The sequence below is a fragment of the Akebia trifoliata genome, chromosome 11 (assembly GCF_017979445.1).
Source record: "Akebia trifoliata isolate Shusen 1 chromosome 11, ASM1797944v1, whole genome shotgun sequence".
Taxonomy (NCBI): Eukaryota; Viridiplantae; Streptophyta; class Magnoliopsida; order Ranunculales; family Lardizabalaceae; genus Akebia; species Akebia trifoliata.
Window position 1 is genome coordinate 35,909,110 of NC_141385.1, and position 18,895 is coordinate 35,928,004.

The 18,895-nt window shown below is 37.9% G+C and overlaps 1 protein-coding gene across 3 annotated transcripts in view; it reads left to right on the forward strand.

The window, feature by feature from the left end:
- LON2 (lon protease 2) overlaps positions 1–17,911 on the forward strand; it is a 48,699-nt gene extending 30,788 nt beyond the window's left edge. For all 3 annotated transcript variants that reach the window (XM_086457647.1, XM_086457646.1, XM_086457648.1), the window contains 5 exons: positions 2,245–2,547; positions 2,923–3,117; positions 14,461–14,706; positions 14,797–14,898; positions 17,574–17,911. In XM_086457647.1, coding sequence (XP_086313773.1) covers positions 2,245–2,547; positions 2,923–3,117; positions 14,461–14,706; positions 14,797–14,898; positions 17,574–17,657 — 930 coding nt within the window. In that variant the 3' untranslated portion in view covers positions 17,658–17,911. The remainder of the gene's footprint in view (positions 1–2,244; positions 2,548–2,922; positions 3,118–14,460; positions 14,707–14,796; positions 14,899–17,573) is intronic.
- Positions 17,912–18,895: the final 984 nt, after the last annotated feature.

Below are 18,895 nucleotides of genomic sequence, written 5' to 3' on the forward strand. Positions count from 1 at the left end.
AAGACCCATTGGTGCGATCACTCTGCTGAGAGTACCCTTTCGACTGATTGGATACCTTCTTTCTATTCCCATCCACGGGAGAATAGTCCGTCAACCGCTCAGCTGCGGCAATTGCAGTCTTGAGATCTTGCACACGTTGCCTCTGTAGTTCTGTCTGAACCCAAGGCTTAAGCCCTTCTGTAAACGAGAACAGTTTGTCTTTCTCTGACATATCACGGATATCAAGCATCAATGCGGAAAATTGCTTGACGTAGTCGTGCACAGTACCAGTATGTTGGAGTTGCCTCAACTTCCTACGGGCAATGAACTCCACATTCTCGGGTAGGAACTGATTCTTCAGTTCCCTTTTGAGGTCTTCCCATGTATCGATGGAGCATTGGCCACTCTCCATCTCGGTGTACTTTGTTCGCCACCATAGCTTAGCGTCACCTGCAAGATACATAGAAGCAGTTGTTACTTTTACCTCTTCTGAATCCGGACGAGTTGCACGGAAGTACTGTTCCATATCAAACAGGAAGTTCTCGAGCTCTTTCGCATCGCGGGCACCACTGAAGGCGCGTGGCTCGGGGTCTCGCAAGCGCGAGGGAGAAGCATCACTACTGGTAGGCCGCTCGTTACCAACGACTCTTACCAGGAGGCCTACCTTAGTAGTGAGCTCCGTAATCTGTTCCTGTAACATGGCTATGGATCCTCGAGCGTCTTCCTCGAGGTCAGTCATTCTGGTTCTGAACGTCTCGGTTCTTTCCTCCAGCGTGTTCTGTCGATCATCTATTCGCGCAATACCATCAACTATATCGGATAGCATACCTATCTTTTCCTCCAATACCTCAATGCGTTCCTTGTTTGTACGTGGTGTTGGTGTGTTTGGAGCGGGTTGGTCCGCGGTACTAGTAGTTCCTCTTACCATCATTCGCGTGAACTAAATGGAATCTCGGGAGAATAGCTAGGGGGGAAACCAACTGTGCTCAAACAACTGTAGCTCTGATACCAACTGTCACGGCCCTATTCTTTCGAAACGAGGTCGTGCGGCGCAAGGGGGTCAAATCCACTTGCAAGCCTGTAAAATGATCGTACACCACACACACGTAGCTAGCAAACAAGTAAACGAGGCAACACGAGGCAAAGCCCGGAGGCAACTTTGTTGATATAATATTGATTACACGGTGCAACGCGTTACAAAAGCAATAGATGCGTTACAAGCAAATGATGATCCTATGACACGCGGGACTTCCACGGAGCTGGGCTTCAAGGCTTCAACAACGTGGGTGTAGGCCGGGGATTGGGATAGCACTGACACCCTTCCTACAAGGTAGATATCTTTCCCTTTCCAGGTTTCCAGAAGGAAACATCAAAAGTGGAGGCCGGTCATACTCCCTTATTACTAAAATGCCACTAAGCTAACTAGGATGCCCTGGCACGTGGCTGACATGTACCCTAAGCTAACAGATATGCCCTGGTACGGGGGCTGACATGGCTTCATAACGAGCCTTACATAGTATTACATGGGTGCTCCCGGGTGACTCCGGGGCGAGCTACACCTAAACTCTAGGTGTCAGAGTACATGGCCGTTACACTTAGGCACCTGTTGCCACATGGCATCCTGCTCCTTCTTTGAGATTCTAGGATTCCTTCCAAGGTAGAATTTTTGTGGACTTCGTTCTTGGACAAAATTTTGACTGATTTCTTTTAGATCCATCAAGAAAATCATTGTGGACCACATTTAATATAATTGTGTTTTTACCTATAAATAAAAATCATTATGGATTTTTGTTTGATGTGTTAAGCAAGAGGGGAATCTATGAACCATTTTGTACTCTATTTTGGGGTTGCCTAGATGATGCTCAAAACTGTCTCAGAAGTTCGCCAATGTTTGTACCTTTATGCTTATTTATGAGAGGTCGTCTTCTATGGATGATGTTATTATATGTTGTTTGTGATTGGGGGTTTTATGGGACCTTGTTATTAATAGGAGCCTTGACCATTCGTATTTCTTTCTTTGGCCTAGGCAGGTCATGCCAACCTCTTAGGCTTTCTGTATGTTTTCTTTCATTTACTTTTTTCATACAAATAAGTAGGAAAAAAGAAGAACAAAATGTTTCTTCTTGTCTGGGTTGCGTAGCTTCCATGGAATTACCTGCTCTTTTTTCTCAACATAAGATATCAGAGATTAATCTCTTCTCATATGATTTATTCTATTAAATCTTACATTAACCTTTGTCTCAATGATGATTCGGGTTGTGTCAGGAAATGGTGAAACTTGTAATTCAGAGATATACAAGAGAAGCTGGTGTGAGAAATTTGGAGAGGAACTTAGCTGCCTTGGCTCGTGCAGCTGCAGTTAGAGTTGCTCAGCAAGAAAATGCAGTCCCACTCAGCAAAGATGTGCACCCAATGGCTGCACCGCTGCTGGATAGCAGGCTTGCAGATGGTTCTGAAGTAGAAATGGAGGTTATTCGAATGGGTGTTAGCAATCGTGAGATATCAAATGCTTTCAGGAATGCCTCGACTTTGGTTGTGGATGAGGCTATGCTGGAAAAAGTACTTGGGGTAATTTATTCTTCTTATCCATAGAAATCTAATATGATCTATGTTTGAAATACCGTACTTGGAGGAAACCTAGGGTGTTTGGTGTAACATGGCTTAGTTGTACATGTGAACGGTTCTCTAACGTGGCACACATGCGTTATAATTCATACACGCCTGTGGGGACTGTCAACTTCCCCTTTATGGGCTATGATTCGTCATGTGGGTGGCCTAATATGATGATCTGTAATGATAGGCACATGAGCTACATGTATGACACTTAAAATAAGGTTGTGTATTGTCCAAACACCCAGATTTCTCTGGTACTAATCTACCAGATTAAGTTTGTTTTTATGATGAACAGATCTGATGTTACAGTGTGTTGATATTGAATGGCAGCCTCCAAGATTTGATGACAAAGAAACTGCAGAACGAGTTACATCTCCTGGAGTATCAGTTGGTCTTGTGTGGACCACCTTTGGTGGGGAGGTTCAGTTTGTTGAGGCCACGGCAACCATGGGAAAGGGTGATTTGCATCTCACCGGGCAACTGGGCGATGTAATCAAAGAATCAGCACAGATAGCACTAACATGGGTATTCTTTATTCATTTCTTAATTGTTTTTTAACTTTCTGCTTACAATTATATATATTTTTTTGCTAAGCAGTTCTTACACTTATTTAATTTATATGGAACAGTTGTTTATTATGTATAAACCAACACCTGTGCTTATAAAAAAAAATAAATAAAGAGACCTTCTAGTGCTTATCTTTATCGCTTGTGTAACAATGGCACAAACACTTGAGGTGTCCAAAATGTGGACTTGACTATAAGTTGTTGAATGTTGTGTTATCCGCCTCCTCTCCCAGGTGTCACGAGTTCACGTATTGTGCCCCAGTTCAACCTGTGACTCTTATATTCATAGTTGTGCCTTCCCCATCAGATCGGTCTTTTGGGGTAAATAGCTTGTCTAGTTGGTATCAGATGTATAGGTCACGGGTTCGAGTCTCCTTGAAGGAATTTTCCACCCTTATGGATGAGGATGTGTGTTGAGTGTTGTGTTATCCGCCTCCGCTACCGGGTGTCACGTGCTTACATATATGTAGAATTGATCTACGGTTTAGAGAAGATAAAGGGAGACAGAAGAGATGAAGAAATTCCATAGAAGTTGTGTTTTCTTTCTTCACTCCTATTTATATAAGTTACATAATAAATAGGAAAAGGCGAAAAATGACACGACATAAACACAAATTAAAAAAAAAATATCCCTGATAACACTCTTCCACAAGCTGGGGCAAAAATATCACACATGCCCAACTTGCGTAGAAGATGATTAAAATTGGCAATACCCAAGGCTTTAGTAAGGACATCAGCTAACTGGTGTGTAGTAGGAACAAAGATGGTGTAGATGTCATCGGAAGTAACTTTCTTCCTGATGAAATATCGGTCGACCCCAATGTGCTTGGTGCGATCGTGTTGAGTTGGATTATGAGCTATGTTAATAGTAACCTTATCATCACAGTACTGCTGAAAAGGTGTAGGAGATGAACAACCTAGCTCACGAAGTAATAGTTGTAACCAAAGTAACTCACATATGCCAAGAGCCATGGCTCTGAACTCAGCTTTAGCACTTGAGCGAGCTACTATAGACTGTTTCTTACTGTGCCAAGTTACCAAATTACCACCAATCACAGTGCAATACCTAGAAGTCGAGCTACGATCAGTAATAAAACTTGCCCAATCAACATTTGTCCATACTTCCACACGCATGTGACCATGTGCACGAAATAGTAAACCTTTCCTCGGACATCCTTTCAAATATTGAAGGATGCATCGGGCAACATCAAGATGTGTCGTACAAGGGGCATGCATGAATTGGTTAACAACACTTACTGCATAGGCAATGTCTGGTCATGTAAGAGATAGGTAGATGAGTTTACCAACCAAACGTTGATAACGACTGATATCTTTAAGAGCTTCACCATCACTTTCACTCAATCGGTGATTTGACTTAATTGGACTATCAACTGGTTTAACCCCAAGTTTGCCAACCTTTTGGAGCAGATTTAACACATACTTGCGCTATGAGATAAAAAATGCTTGTCTTGGATTGAGTTATCCCAATACCCAAAAAATATTTTAGAGGTCTAAGGTCTTTTACTTAAAGTGATTTCCAAGAAAACGCTTCAAAGTTTGGATCTCAGTAGGGCAATTTCCTAAAATGACAATATCGTCAACATACACACTAAGAATTGTAGTCTGAGGTCCACTATGTATGAAAAACAGTGTATGATCATCCTGACATTGTTTGTAATCCACATCCTGCATAATAGAGCGGAACTACTCAAACCACACTCGTGGGGATTGTTTGAGACTATATAAGGATTTCTTTAGATGACACACTTTCCCATCAACATTGGAAAAAAACTCCTGGACGAGTATCTATGTATGCTTATTCTTGCAAATCACTATGCAAGAAAGCATTCTTCACATCTAGTTGGTGAAGTTCCCTAGAGAAGTTTGCTGCCAAAGAGAGAAAGACACGAATAGAATTCATTTTGGCTATCAGGGCAAAGGTTTCTTGATAGTTGATGACGTAAGTCTGGGTATAGCCCTTGGCAATCAACCCAACCTTGTACTTGTCCATCAATCCAATTGACTTGTACTTCATTGTGAATACCCATTTGCAGCCAACAAATTTCTTCCTCTGTGGTAATGACACCAACTCCCAAGTATCATTATTTGTTAAAGCTCTCAGTTCCTTATCCATAGTCTATTTCCACTTGGGATTGGAGAGAGCTTCTTTCACACTGGATGGGATGGAAACAGAAGACATAGTAGCTACGAAGGAGTGATAGGATAGAGACACATCATGATAGGAAAGAAACTGAGAAATAGGATGCGAAGTACAAGTAGGTTTACCTTTCTGAAGAGCAATGGGAACATTGGAATCTGAAGAAATTGGATTTGTCTCCTCAGTGGTGTGGCATGGTGGATCAACAATGGCTTGTTTTCCTTTTCTGGTGTAAGTGCGTCTAAAAAGATTAGGTACTGACTTGGTTGGTTACACAACTTCCATCGTAGATTCCGGAATAATTGGCAAAGGTAGTGAAACTGGGAAAGATGGTTACGGAATAATTGGCAAAGGTAGGTAGATGATAACATTTATAACCCTTATGAGAATTAGAATAACCAAGAAACACATACTTCAATACCTTAGGGTCAAGTTTAGTGTGAGCAAGACTAAAGATATGAGCAAAACAGACACACCTAAAGATTCGTGGAACTACAAAAAATAAAGGACGATCATGAGAAATGAATAACAGAGGGGGTTGGAAGTTCAAGACATTAGAGGGAGTACGATTGATAATGTAACTTGCAGTAAGAATTGTTTCAGACTAGAAAAGCTTAGGAACGTTCATCCTAATCAACAAAGCTCTTCCTAATTTCAATAAATCTTCTTTCGGTAGTACCATTTTGTTAGAGTGTGGAAACACATGAAGTTTGTTATTCTATCCTTTGAGTAGTACAAAATTATTTCAACACCTTGTAGGAATACTCTCCTCCCTTATCTGAATGAAGGATTTTGATCTTTACTCCAAATTGAATTAGAAACATTGCATGAAAATCTTGGAATATGAAATAGATATCATCTTTTATTTTCATTAAGTAAACCTACGTACATCTATTATAGTCATCCACAAAGGTAACAAAATAACGAAAACCCAATGAAGAAGTAATAGGGGATTGACCCCAAACATCATAATGCACAAGAGAAAATAAAGATGAACTTTTGTTTAACTTGTTGGATAAGAAGAATGACAATTGGCAAACTTCACATTGTAATTCTGACAATGACATAGACTGAAGCAAAGAAGGAACTAGATGTTGTAAAGATTGAAAAGAAACAAAACCCAATCAAATATGTCATCGTATCATTCGAGATTTATTGACTACCCTACCATTACTCTGAGAAGCATGAGCATGTGGAATGTGCTGAGACATTGGGATGTTAAGAAGATATAAGCCATCTGTTTCACAAGCAATGCCAATCACTCTTTTTGGTGCCAAATCCTGAAAGACACAATGAGATGGAAACACTACAATTTAGATTTTTGTAACACTACTAATAGACACAAGATTAGTAGTGAGATTAGGGACTTGAAAACATTGGACAAAGGAAAACTGTGAGGGACCTTTATGGTTCCTTTACCGGCTATGGATGATAAGGAACCATCAACTAGATGAACCTTGTCCTTGCCTGAATAGGAGCTATATGACTGAAAGAAAGAAGACATACATGTCATGTTATCTAAAGCTTCTGAATCAAGAATCTAGAAGTAGGATTGAGATGAGGAAACATGATGAGCTGTAACAAGAGCACCTATGTGTGCGAAGGAAGAGGTTGCAATGGAACCATCCAATAAAGTCATCATATGAATAGTATGTAGTATCTCAGAACTCGAGGAATCATCTAGTATGTCAACATTGGAAGCATGATGAGTTGAGGAAGATCGCCGCTTAGGCCGAAATGAATCAGGACGACTTATCAAGTCCGAACACTTTACTCGAATATGCTCAAATTTGCCACAATGGTCATACTTAGGCCTCTATCTACTATTGGTGCCTGGGTGGATTTATCAAACTTCTTCACTCTTGAAGGTTGTCCTCTCCCTATCTACTAACTATCATAACAGATCTATCACTCGCAGGAATATCCAGATGTCCCATAGCCAAGCGTCAACTCTCCTCACTTTGAACATAAGAGTGCAAAGTGTTTAAAGGAGGTAGAGGATCTCCACTTAGAATCTGAACTCTAACTATCTCAAACTCAAGATTCAAACTGGCGAGAAACTGGAATGTACGACATGTCTCAACATGTTTGTTAAACTGTGTACAATTTTTAGACCTTTCCCAATTGAAGGTTAAATAGTGATCAAGCTCTTCCTACATGTTGTGCTATTCAGAAAAGTAGCCTGACAATGTCTTCTCCCCTTGTTTGAGATGCGATATATTTTGTTCCAACTGATAGATTTTAGCACTATTCTGAGTCCGAGAATAAGTTTGTCACTGATTCCCAAATTTGTTGTGTTGTCTTCAAGTAAAGATATCCTCTATTAATATGAGGTTGCATTGAATGCAACTACCAAGACATAACCAAAGTATTTTCAGCATCCCATTGTTCGTGCTAAAGATCTGAGATATTAGGTTATTTCTCTTTCCCATTCAAATAGCTTGCCTTCCGTCTTCCATGGAGGACTAGTTTCACAGACTATGCCCACTTCAAGTAGTTTGTGCTATTGAGTGTGATTATGGTGATCTGGAGGTTTGATTTCATCTTTGACTTGTAAGAATCCAAACCCACCATTGGTAGATTGTCTTAAAGTTACTTCTGACATGACTTCGGAGAAATAAACTACTGACAGAAAATCCAGATCATACGAGAGATTACTCAGAAACACTAACGAACCACGTACAACATAAGATTAAAATCTATCTCCGCATTCCTGATGAAAAAAAATTTTTGACTCACCTTGAAGGCTATTACAACCATGAATTAGGTTGTAATAGCCAATCAAGTGTGAAGAATAACTTGATGGCGATCCACAAAATCCTAGGTGACTGGAGGAAACCCTAGGTGACTAAAGGCAGCCCTAGGAGGTGACTGAAATGGTGCGACAACCCCTAGAGGGTGGCTACTGATGAGTGGCAGTCCCTAAGAAGGTTGTTGCTGACTTGCGACAGCCCTAACAGGCTGTTGGGTGGTTGGAGACAACACTAGGAAGGTGGGCGACAGCCCTAGGGCTACAAAAATGTGGAAATTGAACCCTCTACTTGTTTTGGAACTCTCTTCGATATTCTCGATCATTACCAATGCTCTAATACCATGTAGAAATTGATCTAGGGTTTAGAGAAGATAAAAAGAGAAAGAAGAGAAGAAGAAACTCTAGAAAAGTTGTGTTTATTCTTTCTTCACTCCTATAGTTACATAATAAATAGGAAAAGACGAAAAAGGACATGACATAAACATAAATAAAAAAGAACTATCACTGATAACAGTAACGTGCCCCAGTTTGAACCGTGACCCTCTTATATTCATAGTTGTGTCTTCCCCATTGGATCGGTCTTTTGGGGTAAATTGTTTGTCATGTTAAGCTTGTATCATCATCATCATCATCATCAAAGCCTTATACAAAAAATTTGGGGTTGGCTGAATGAATCATGTTCCTTCATTCAATTTCATCTAAGTCCATATCTTCCATTAGTTCAAAAAAAGTGTATTCATGTCCACTCTCACTACCTTCATTTTTGGTATTCCTCCCGCTCATTTAAAACCTTCAACTTGCATGCTCCTTTTATCCCGTACTCTTATCGATCTTCATTGCTCATGAAAAATCTTCTCAATTGGCTTTCCCTCAGTTTATTACCTATCAGAGCTACTCCTACATTTTCATGAATGCATTTGTTTGTAATTTTATTATTGTTAGTCTATCCATTCATGTATCAACATCATCATCTTGGATTATTCCATTCAATAGTTTCTATCATGTTTTGTGTTCTTGTCATTTCTTACGACCTCTATTCACATCATTTGTAGTCATCCTCTCTCTTTCAGGACCCGCAAGTTGCACATAATCACTCCCCCTTGGGTTTTCATTATACATGCTCAGACTATCTCATTTAATTGCTTTTATTTTATTCCCTCCTAGACTATTCATAGATTCCCTCAAATGTACTTAGTTTTGACTATCCATTCATGTATCAACATCATCATCTTGGATTATTCCATTCAATATTTTCTATCATGTTTTGTGTTCTTGTCATTTCTTACGACTTCTATTCACATCATTTGTAGTCATCCTCTCTCTTTCAGGACCCGCAAGTTGCACATAATCACTCCCCCTTGGGTTTTCATTATACATGCTCAGACTATCTCATTTAATTGCTTTTATTTTATTCCCTCCTAGACTATTCATAGATTCCCTCAAATGTACTTAGTTTTGACTATCCATTCATGTATCAACATCATCATCTTGGATTATTCCATTCAATATTTTCTATCATGTTTTGTGTTCTTGTCATTTCTTACGACTTCTATTCACATCATTTGTAGTCATCCTCTCTCTTTCAGGACCCGCAAGTTGCACATAATCACTCCCCCTTGGGTTTTCATTATACATGCTCAGACTATCTCATTTAATTGCTTTTATTTTATTCCCTCCTAGACTATTCATAGATTCCCTCAAATGTACTTAGTTTTGAACCTTGTCTTCCTCATGCGTAAAAAGAGTACATCTTTCTTCTCTTTTTTACTCTATTTATGAATTTTATCAACTTTCCAAAATTTTCATGAGTTTTGTATATTGTATACATACGTTTGATATTGTCAAAATCTAGTCAAGATTTGAGTGAGTCTTGAATCAACTTCATTTAATTGAATATCAAGGCAAATATAGGGAAATGAAAGAGTTCTCATGTTTTGAGAAGTGCTCATATGCTCCCTTCTCCGCCAATGTCAATGCTTCATATATCCACATAGAACGTAGGTCATCATCATTTATGCCTTATCACAACCATTTGGGACAATTCATTTGATTTCACCATTCTCTCTAGAAACTTATGTTTTGTTAAGGCATATGTTTTCGCATCGTGTTTTAGTATTCTATCCATATCCTTTCAGCTGTCCTCTTGCCTTATTAGAAACCTCAACTTGCATGACAACATTTTAGAAAGGGGACCCTTTTTCTCCCTTTCTGTTTATTATTTTCGTGGAGGCTTTGGGTAGGATAGTTGCGAAAGCAGTAGTGAATAGAGATATTTCTGGATTCCAGGTGGTGGTAGGGAGTCCAGTGGTTTCTCATCTTCACTCGCTGACAATACTTTGTTCCTGCCGGATGCTTCAATTCAACAGATTTGAGTGTTGAGTAGTATTTTGGTGTGCTTTGAGGCGTTTTCCAGCATTCCTTTGAATGTCGAAAAAGCAAGGTGTTCTTTGTGGGTCAGGTTGAAAACATTGGTCTTTTAGGGGCTAATTTGGGTCTTGAGGTGGGTGTTTTTCCAACTTCCTACCTTGGTCTGTGTTGAAATTGCTAAGTTTGATATTTTGTGTATGATAGGGGAGGTCTAACTAATTTCTAGTATTATGGGGACTAGTTTGTAATTCTTAATAGTTAATATATAAATAATGGGAGAATGGTTGATTAACCCTAATCTCAAATAATCTTTTCTCTTCTTCTTCTGGAAGTAATCTACAACTTGGTATTAGAGTTCCGATTCATCAAACAGAAACTTTCAATTTTTTTCTAGCAAAGAAGAGCATACATGTTGACGTTACCAACATGATTGTTGACATACATGATTTTTTTTCGCAATTATTTATGGGGTTTTTTAGTATCTTTTGCGGAATTATTTGATGAAGTATTGAAGACGATTTCCTGATTTTTCAAACAAAAATTAAAAAAAATTCAGATTTGAAAATCTGTATTATCTGATCTTCTGGGGGATTTTTGATCTGATTTGTTTGATGGATCTGGTCATTCTCAAATTTCTCTACACTATGGAAGTGGTTTCACTTGATTGAAGTGTTGGCGAGAAAAATAACTCTTTAGGTTTATCGCCCCCCCTTTTTTTATTCGTTTTTTGAGGGGTTGTTTGAACCAAACTATTTCAACACTTATTTTTGGTCTGAATGTCTAATACAAGTGGTTCAAATGTTAGTGGACCCCACCTTGGTGTTCTGGTGTCGATTTCTCCAATGACGAGTTATGGAGATAATCATGGAGCTCAGATTACGACAGTGAAACTTGATGGTACCAATTTCTTAGAGTGGTTGCAGTCCGTTAAGATGTATATCGGTGGATGGGGGAAATTAGGGTATCTCACTGGTCGTATTGTGAAGCCTGAGGAGATCGAACCTATGTATGATCATTGGGAGTACGATAATCTGACGTTGATGTCATGGCTATTAAATTCTATGCAACTCAACTCAGTAGGAGCTATTTGTTTCTAGATACAGCTAATCAAGTTTGGTCACCAGAACATGTTCTCAGAAGAAAAATGTGGCTCGTGCGTATCAGTTTCACCAATAGGTGACTTATTTTCGCTAAGGGGAGAAAAGCTTGGCGACGTATTATTCCACTCTTCAAGGCTTGTGGGAAGAATTGGATCACTATCATGTGATTAAATGGAGGAATGATAAAGATGCAGAGGAGTTCTACAAATTGACGAACTAAAATCGAGTCTTCCAATTTTTAGTTGGGTAACATCCAACTTATGAATTTTTTCAAGTTAAGATATTGGGTCATGATTCAATTCTATCTATTGAGGATGTATATTCTCTTGTGCAAAGCTATGAGAGCAGAAGGTCTGTATTGTAGCCTCTTTTTGAACCACCTCCCACTCTTCTCTTCTATGTCTAGAAAAGACAATAAGGGGGATCTAAATGAAGTGGGAGATGGAGTGATGATAAGGATAATCTCCATTGTGATCATTGTGGTAAAACCCGGCGTACTAGGGCAACATGTTGGGATTTGATTGGGAGGCCAGCTAAGTTCAACAAGGGAAAATCGCAACATCCCCAACTTAAGTGAGAATGCTCAAGTTGCCGTCCAGGACCAGTCACAACCTAGTTCCAGTAGTTCCAATCCTTCTTGGAGTGCAATTTTGATAGGGAAGATGTTCGTGTTAAAGGAGGTCTAACTTATTTCTAGTATTATGAGGACTAGTTTGTAATTCTAAATAGTTAATATATAAATAATGGGAGAAGGACTAATTAATCCTAATCTCAGATAATCTTTTCTCTAGTTCCTCTATTTTCTCTTCTTCTTCGTATTTTTCTTCTAGAACTAATCTACAATTGTCTGCCTTTGGGAGCGTCTTACACTTGTCAGTTGTGGGATCCGCTATTGGATAGAGTGGGGAGAAGATTTTCTTTTTCGAAGGCTTGTTATCTTTCTAGAGAGGGGAAGTTGACCTTGATTAGGAATAGGCTTTTGAGTATTCTGGTATACTTCTTATCCTTATTCTCCATCCCAGCCATTGTGGAGACAAAATAAGTTCTTTAGGGATTTCCTGTGGAACGACAAGGTGGGTAAAAGAAAATTTCATGGTTAGTTGGAAATGCCTTTGTTGCCCCAAAAAGAAAGGAGGTTTAGGGATTCAAAATTTGAGATTCATGAACAAGGCACTTCTTGGGAAGTGGTTGTGGAGATTCAGGTGTGAGAGACAATTTTTTGGAGAAAGTTGATTACGGCAAAGTTTGGTAAAAAGGCTCATGGTTGGGAGAGTGGTAGGGTGAGTGTGTCATATGGTTGCGGAGTTTGGATAGGCATCCAATGCATCCTTCCTTTCTTCCAAGATAACATCCTTCAAAGTTGGTAGAGGTTCTTTGGTTCGTTTCTAGGAGGATATTTGGATTCCTTAAGCCTTAAGGATCGGTTTCCCAGGTTGTACTCCATTTCATTGAAGAAATAAGGTGCTGTTGTTGATTTCTTTGTAGACTCTATTAGGGGGCTGAGTTGGGATTAAGAACTCTAAATGATTGTGAATGGGACGAAATCACGGGCATTTTGGGAGTTCTTGATTCGTTGGTGTGCAAATTCTATAGGGAAGATGTTCGTGTTTGGAGGTTAGAAAAGAGGGGATGTTTCGCAGTTCCTTCTTTCTACCTTTCTTTGTCTAATCCAATTGTTGCTTTCCCCTTTTAAAAGGGTTTGGGGTTATCAAGTTCCTTCTAAAGTGGCTTTCTTCATTTGGGTGGGAGTCCAAGGGAAGTTGCTTACCTTGGATAATGTTATGAAGAGGGGAATTGTGTAGGTCAATTTATGTTGCTTGTGCAAATCCGATGGGGAATTTGTTAGTCGCATCCTTCTTCATTGTCCGACTGCCTCAACATTTTGGTCTCACTTTTTCAGTTTGTTTGGGGTTGTGGGTTTCTTCCCAAGGGTGCTTTGGAATGTGTTTGAGAGTTAGTCCCAGTGGAGAGTGGTTTAAAAGCTTTGAAGAGGAAGTTGTGAAATCTCACTCCTTTTGCCATTTGTTTGGGGATTTGGCGGGAGAGAAACACTAGGATGTTTGAAAACAAGGAACAAGAAATTCATAAGATAGTTATCGATATTTTGGACCTTTTGTTTCATAAGAAGTAAAATGGGTCTTTTTTGAAGGCCTCTTGGTGAGGTGGGATTGGGTTTGTAATCACTAGGGGAAGTCTTTAGTTATTTCGTTTTTTATTTGTTTTTGCTGTTCCTCCGTGGGGTTTTAGGTCTTCTCGACCCCCCCTCCCCTCTCAATAATATTCGTACTTTAAAATATAAAAAAATTACTGTCAGTTGTCTTCTCAAATCTCCCAGCCTGTTACATTGGCTGCCAATATGACAGAGCCATCATCCATTATTCGAGCTTGGGACTAGCAATATACTGTAAAAGATACGCTACACTAGCGGAGTTTATATTGTTGTAGCTTGTATTTATAAAAAAGGATGTTGTATAGAAGAGCATATCCATATTTAGAGTTGTTGCTCACATGCACACATCCACCACAGAAGCGTTGTACAAAAACTTGTTCACATCCACATGCACAACAGTACGAGTGCATGCTCTACAGTCCACATAAACACTCCCATCTGTTCCTACTACAGTCCACATATATCCAAACATATTTGCCCATAAATTCGTGTCTAAGTGCTTATATTTTGCAGATATGCATCTACATCCTACATTTCATGGAAGTGTATTTATGGAACCAAAAAAATTTGTCTAATTACTACGATCACACACCAACTTCCCATGTTTGATATTTGTAAATAGAACAAAGGGAAGGGACTGTAACTGGGATCTGTTTCTTATGTTTTGATTTTCATTGGAAGAAATTACGATTGTATCCTTCATTAGCACCTTGACGTCAGGGATTTTTTTTTTAAATTAATTAATTATTTTATAGGTAAGAGCAAGAGTAGCAGATCTTAAGTTGGCAGATGTTGGGGAAATCAATATGATGGATAACCGAGATATTCATATTCATTTTCCTGCTGGGGCAATACCTAAGGATGGACCCTCAGCAGGTGTAACTCTGGTAACAGCATTGGTTTCTCTCTTCTCTAAGAAAAAAGTAAGATCAGACACAGCAATGACTGGAGAAATGACTTTAAGGGGTCTTGTATTACCCGTTGGTGGTGTCAAGGATAAGGTGTGTTCCTTATGCCCATTTCCACGAACTTATTATATGCTCTTCACTTATACAGAATGGGATTTATTAGTTTTGTACTTGAATATGCAGATATTGGCTGCACATCGTTATGGTATAAAAAGAGTTATTCTTCCAGAGAAGAACTTGAAAGATTTAGTTGAAGTACCATCTTCCGTTCTTGCCAGCCTACAGGTATTGTATTTTTTTTTTTTTTTCTTTCTATTGAATTGTTATGGCACTTATCTCAGAACATTGATTCAAGAAAGTGCATGCTCCAAACTTGCATACATGCATGCATCAGCATATGTTCACAGCCTCAATGCGCTTTTGTTTCTATTGAAATGTTGAATGAGTTGTGAGATGTTCTCAGAAGTAGATGTCTCCAAGAGAATGTGTACATAGCCTTGAATTATATTTGTACCTAGTACTAGTTTTTTAAGTAAAATTTTAATATTTATGAAAGTGGGTGGTTGAGGTGACTAAAAAATACAAGAATAGCACAGCCACTAACCCAAAGAGATATTACAAACCATTGCTATTGACCCAAAAAGTCTTCAAAGAAGACCCCTCTAAACTCTTAATAAACTTTACACCAAAAAAAAAAAAAACACCATGTTTAAAATAGAGATAATGGCCACCACCAGAAAGGATCTAGGATTTGATTGTGATCAAGGATAGGTAACGAACAGAGAATAATCTATTCCGTTTCCCTTCCCAAACTCACATCCTCCCCTGCCAAAGATACTGGGACTGCGTCAATGCAACCCGTTAGTTTGGCTGCCAACTCAACCTCCCATGTCACACCTTAGTTTCTTGAGATCTGTACTCAATCCAAGATCTATAACTCGAGTCCAAATCCCAGATGGATGACGTAAATATAAATAAATAAGTAAAAAAGAAATTTCATAGGATTAGCACTAGACACTACTACATAAAATAATTTCTAAAGAAACCAATACTTAGGATTTTCTCAAAGGATTTCTTGATTTTAAAACTTGATTTAAAATATTAAAACTCTTTAGTTTCTTAGAAAAATAAATACCAACTTAAAGATCTTGAAAAATTGGTCACAAAATTGATGATCAAAATTATGTTTTCATAAAATCTGGTTAGGCACATTTTGTTGTACAAATTATATCTAATAAAAAAAATTTAAAAATTACATGAGGTCTTTTTCTAAGGAAGTTTACTTCCTCTATTATTCCCAGAATTTAATAAATACTATACTTTGTATGAAATCAATTTAGGATATATAACCCTAAGCAAGGGACATTACCTACAAGCAATCCAAATAAAAAAAATACAAAAGCATATAATGTGGTTCTTAAATTAATCCAACGAAAAGCAATTTAAGTACTAACTAGAGATTTAAATAATAATAACTCAATTGAAGGGACGTCACGCTTCTATATTAGTTGGAAATTCCTGTGTTCCTGGAAAAAAAAATGCTAACATTGTTGGTGAGAAATTTTCTTGTAGCTTTCCTTTTACTAAATATGTTTCAAGTCATGAACACCTTCATGGCTATATATTATGAAAAAAAATCCAAAAGATAGCAAATACAATAAATATCAAAATTTTGGTACACACAATAATTATTTTTTCTTTCACCAATCCTGTTCCAAGATTCTTCCTCGAGGGTTTTCGGGTCTTTCACCCAAGGGCCTACACCCTTTTTGCTAATTTAGGGATTTGCTCAAGGGAAATGCGACCCTTTAAATTTCTTTTTCACTTACAAACAAATTATAATAAATCACTCATCACAAAATATCACAAGAAAGCACTCATACAGATATCAAAAGAAAGAGCTCATCATGCAAAGTTCTTAGTGCTCCGTTCCCCTATCTCAACTTGGACACAATTGGCATACTTTTCTTTAGCAATAGAGCGTACAAATCTAGGAATTGATCCATTAAAGGCAAATTTTCACACCAATAATCTTCCTAAAATCGAATTCTCCCCCATAACCAATCTTGAACCGGACTCTCTTCTTGAATACCGGTAGAGGTTTGAGAATTCCTTTCCACACTCCACAACCATGTGGGCTTTTGAGTCTCTCTCTCCCAACCATTGTTTTTCACACCAAACATTGCTTCAATGACCTTCCTCCAAAAATATTACCCTCTCCAAATATCCAGAGCCACTTACCCAGCAAGACTTGATTTTTTTTTATCTGAATCATGTGTGAAATACATTCAAGTTCAACTTTTCCATGGAAAGATATCATGTGGGACATGCAAATCTTCTTATCTCAATAGTATATGGTGTGGTCATTTTTTTCCCCTCTCTCATTGAAGAAACTATAGCAGCAAAAAATTCTATTGTTTGGCATTTTCTCTGTTTCAAAGAATGTTATTCAAATAGTTGCAGTCATCATATCAAATTAGTCTTGGCATAGATCATCCTTTATGCATATCCGTATTGGGCTTATAGATATTTTACTTATTTTTTGCGAGCCAAGCAAGATTAGTGGTTGGTAATTAGTAGGTGAAGGCGAATTTTGAACCCAGGTCATGGTATTAAAACTCAAACTTTGACCAATATCAAATCTACCGCTTCTTAGAGAAATTGTTAGATGAATCCTTTTTTCCTTTCTTTTATAATAATCAGATTTAGAAGGGATCTCAGTACTCTTATTGAAGAATCCCACGTCAAGTATGCCAAATCTATTATTTTGAACTTCTTCATACAAAGTGTTGATCTTGAGGACCGACCCCTCTTGCAGTTAAGCGTGTTGCTTAATTGGCCAGTGCTCTGCATTGCAACTTTTAGGTCCCAAGTTCAATCCCGGCTTACCTACTAAGGCAATGAAAAAAAAAAATGAAACCTCACAGAAAATCTTCTCACATCTCCACTGGTTTTAACAGATATTGCTAGCTAAGCGGATGGAAGATGTATTGGAGCAGGCATTTGAAGATGGATGCCCTTGGAGACTGCATGCGAAGTTATGACATAAACACCAATATCTACTTAACATCTAATGGTGATGGAATTTAAACCAGTGTATTCACCTCAAATCATTCAGAAGCTCTTTAAGTCAACCAAAGATAACATGGGGAAACGGTTAATGAGAAGGTTCAATATGGTTGAGAGGTCTCACCCATTCATACATGTATCACCACAACCTTGATTCTTGAGTAAAGATAGATGCTGTATGTATAATATGCTGAAACTGTTCTATTTAGCTGAGAATATATTTTATTCAGATTGCTACTAGCAATGGGTTCATGTTAATTGTGTATATGCTTGTGCATTTATTTGATTGAGTGTTTTGAATAAAAATGAATGATTAGGGTTCATGTTAGAAGATGGAAAAGTTATTACACCGGCTAGCAACCTGATGTAAGTCATGTAACGGGTTAGGATCGGAGATTGGAGATGGGGGAGTTGGCCCTAATTTTTTGTACAAGGCTTTGATTATGAAGAGAATATGACGGAATTTTATGTGTTTTTAGCACAAAATTTTATTTTAAGATTTCAAAAAACAATTTAAAAAGACATTTCTTCATTGTTGATTGACACATTTTACATTTGGGAGTTTGGTGGCCATTCATTTTGAAACCGTAAATTAAGTGAAAAAAAATTGATTTAATTTTTTTTAAAACCTAAGCGAAATCATGAACCCTGGAGGGTTGAAGTGTCAGTTGGGTGAATGTGGGCGTCCCAAATGAGGAAAGTATTTGAATTGCAGTCTGAGCATTTTATAGATTGGGAATTATTTTCACAGAGATTAATAATATATATATATATATATATATATATATATATATATAATTAAAGGGATGATTTAACTTAAATTAGAGCAACCCTTGGCTCGGGTGACCTGATTACTGCTGCTTTATTACGCATTTGTACTTGGGAAATTTATAGAAATTGCCCTCCTTCCAAGGCAGTTTTTTAAAATATTTTTATTTAATAAAATTTATGAGTATAGGACTAAGAGTAGTGCATTATTTATATAAAAGGAACTTTAGTAATATCCACTTGTTTTTTTAGTAAATAAATTAATGGTAAATTTTTGATTTATTCAAAATGTCCTTAGAAAACTTAAATTATTAAATCAAAATTTAAATAATATCAAATATTAACCATTAATTCATCAACAGGTTCGATTAAGGTATAAACCTAATCTTGCATTTCACTAGAGGTAAACTTAATATTGCCAATTCCATAGGCAGGAATAGGGTTG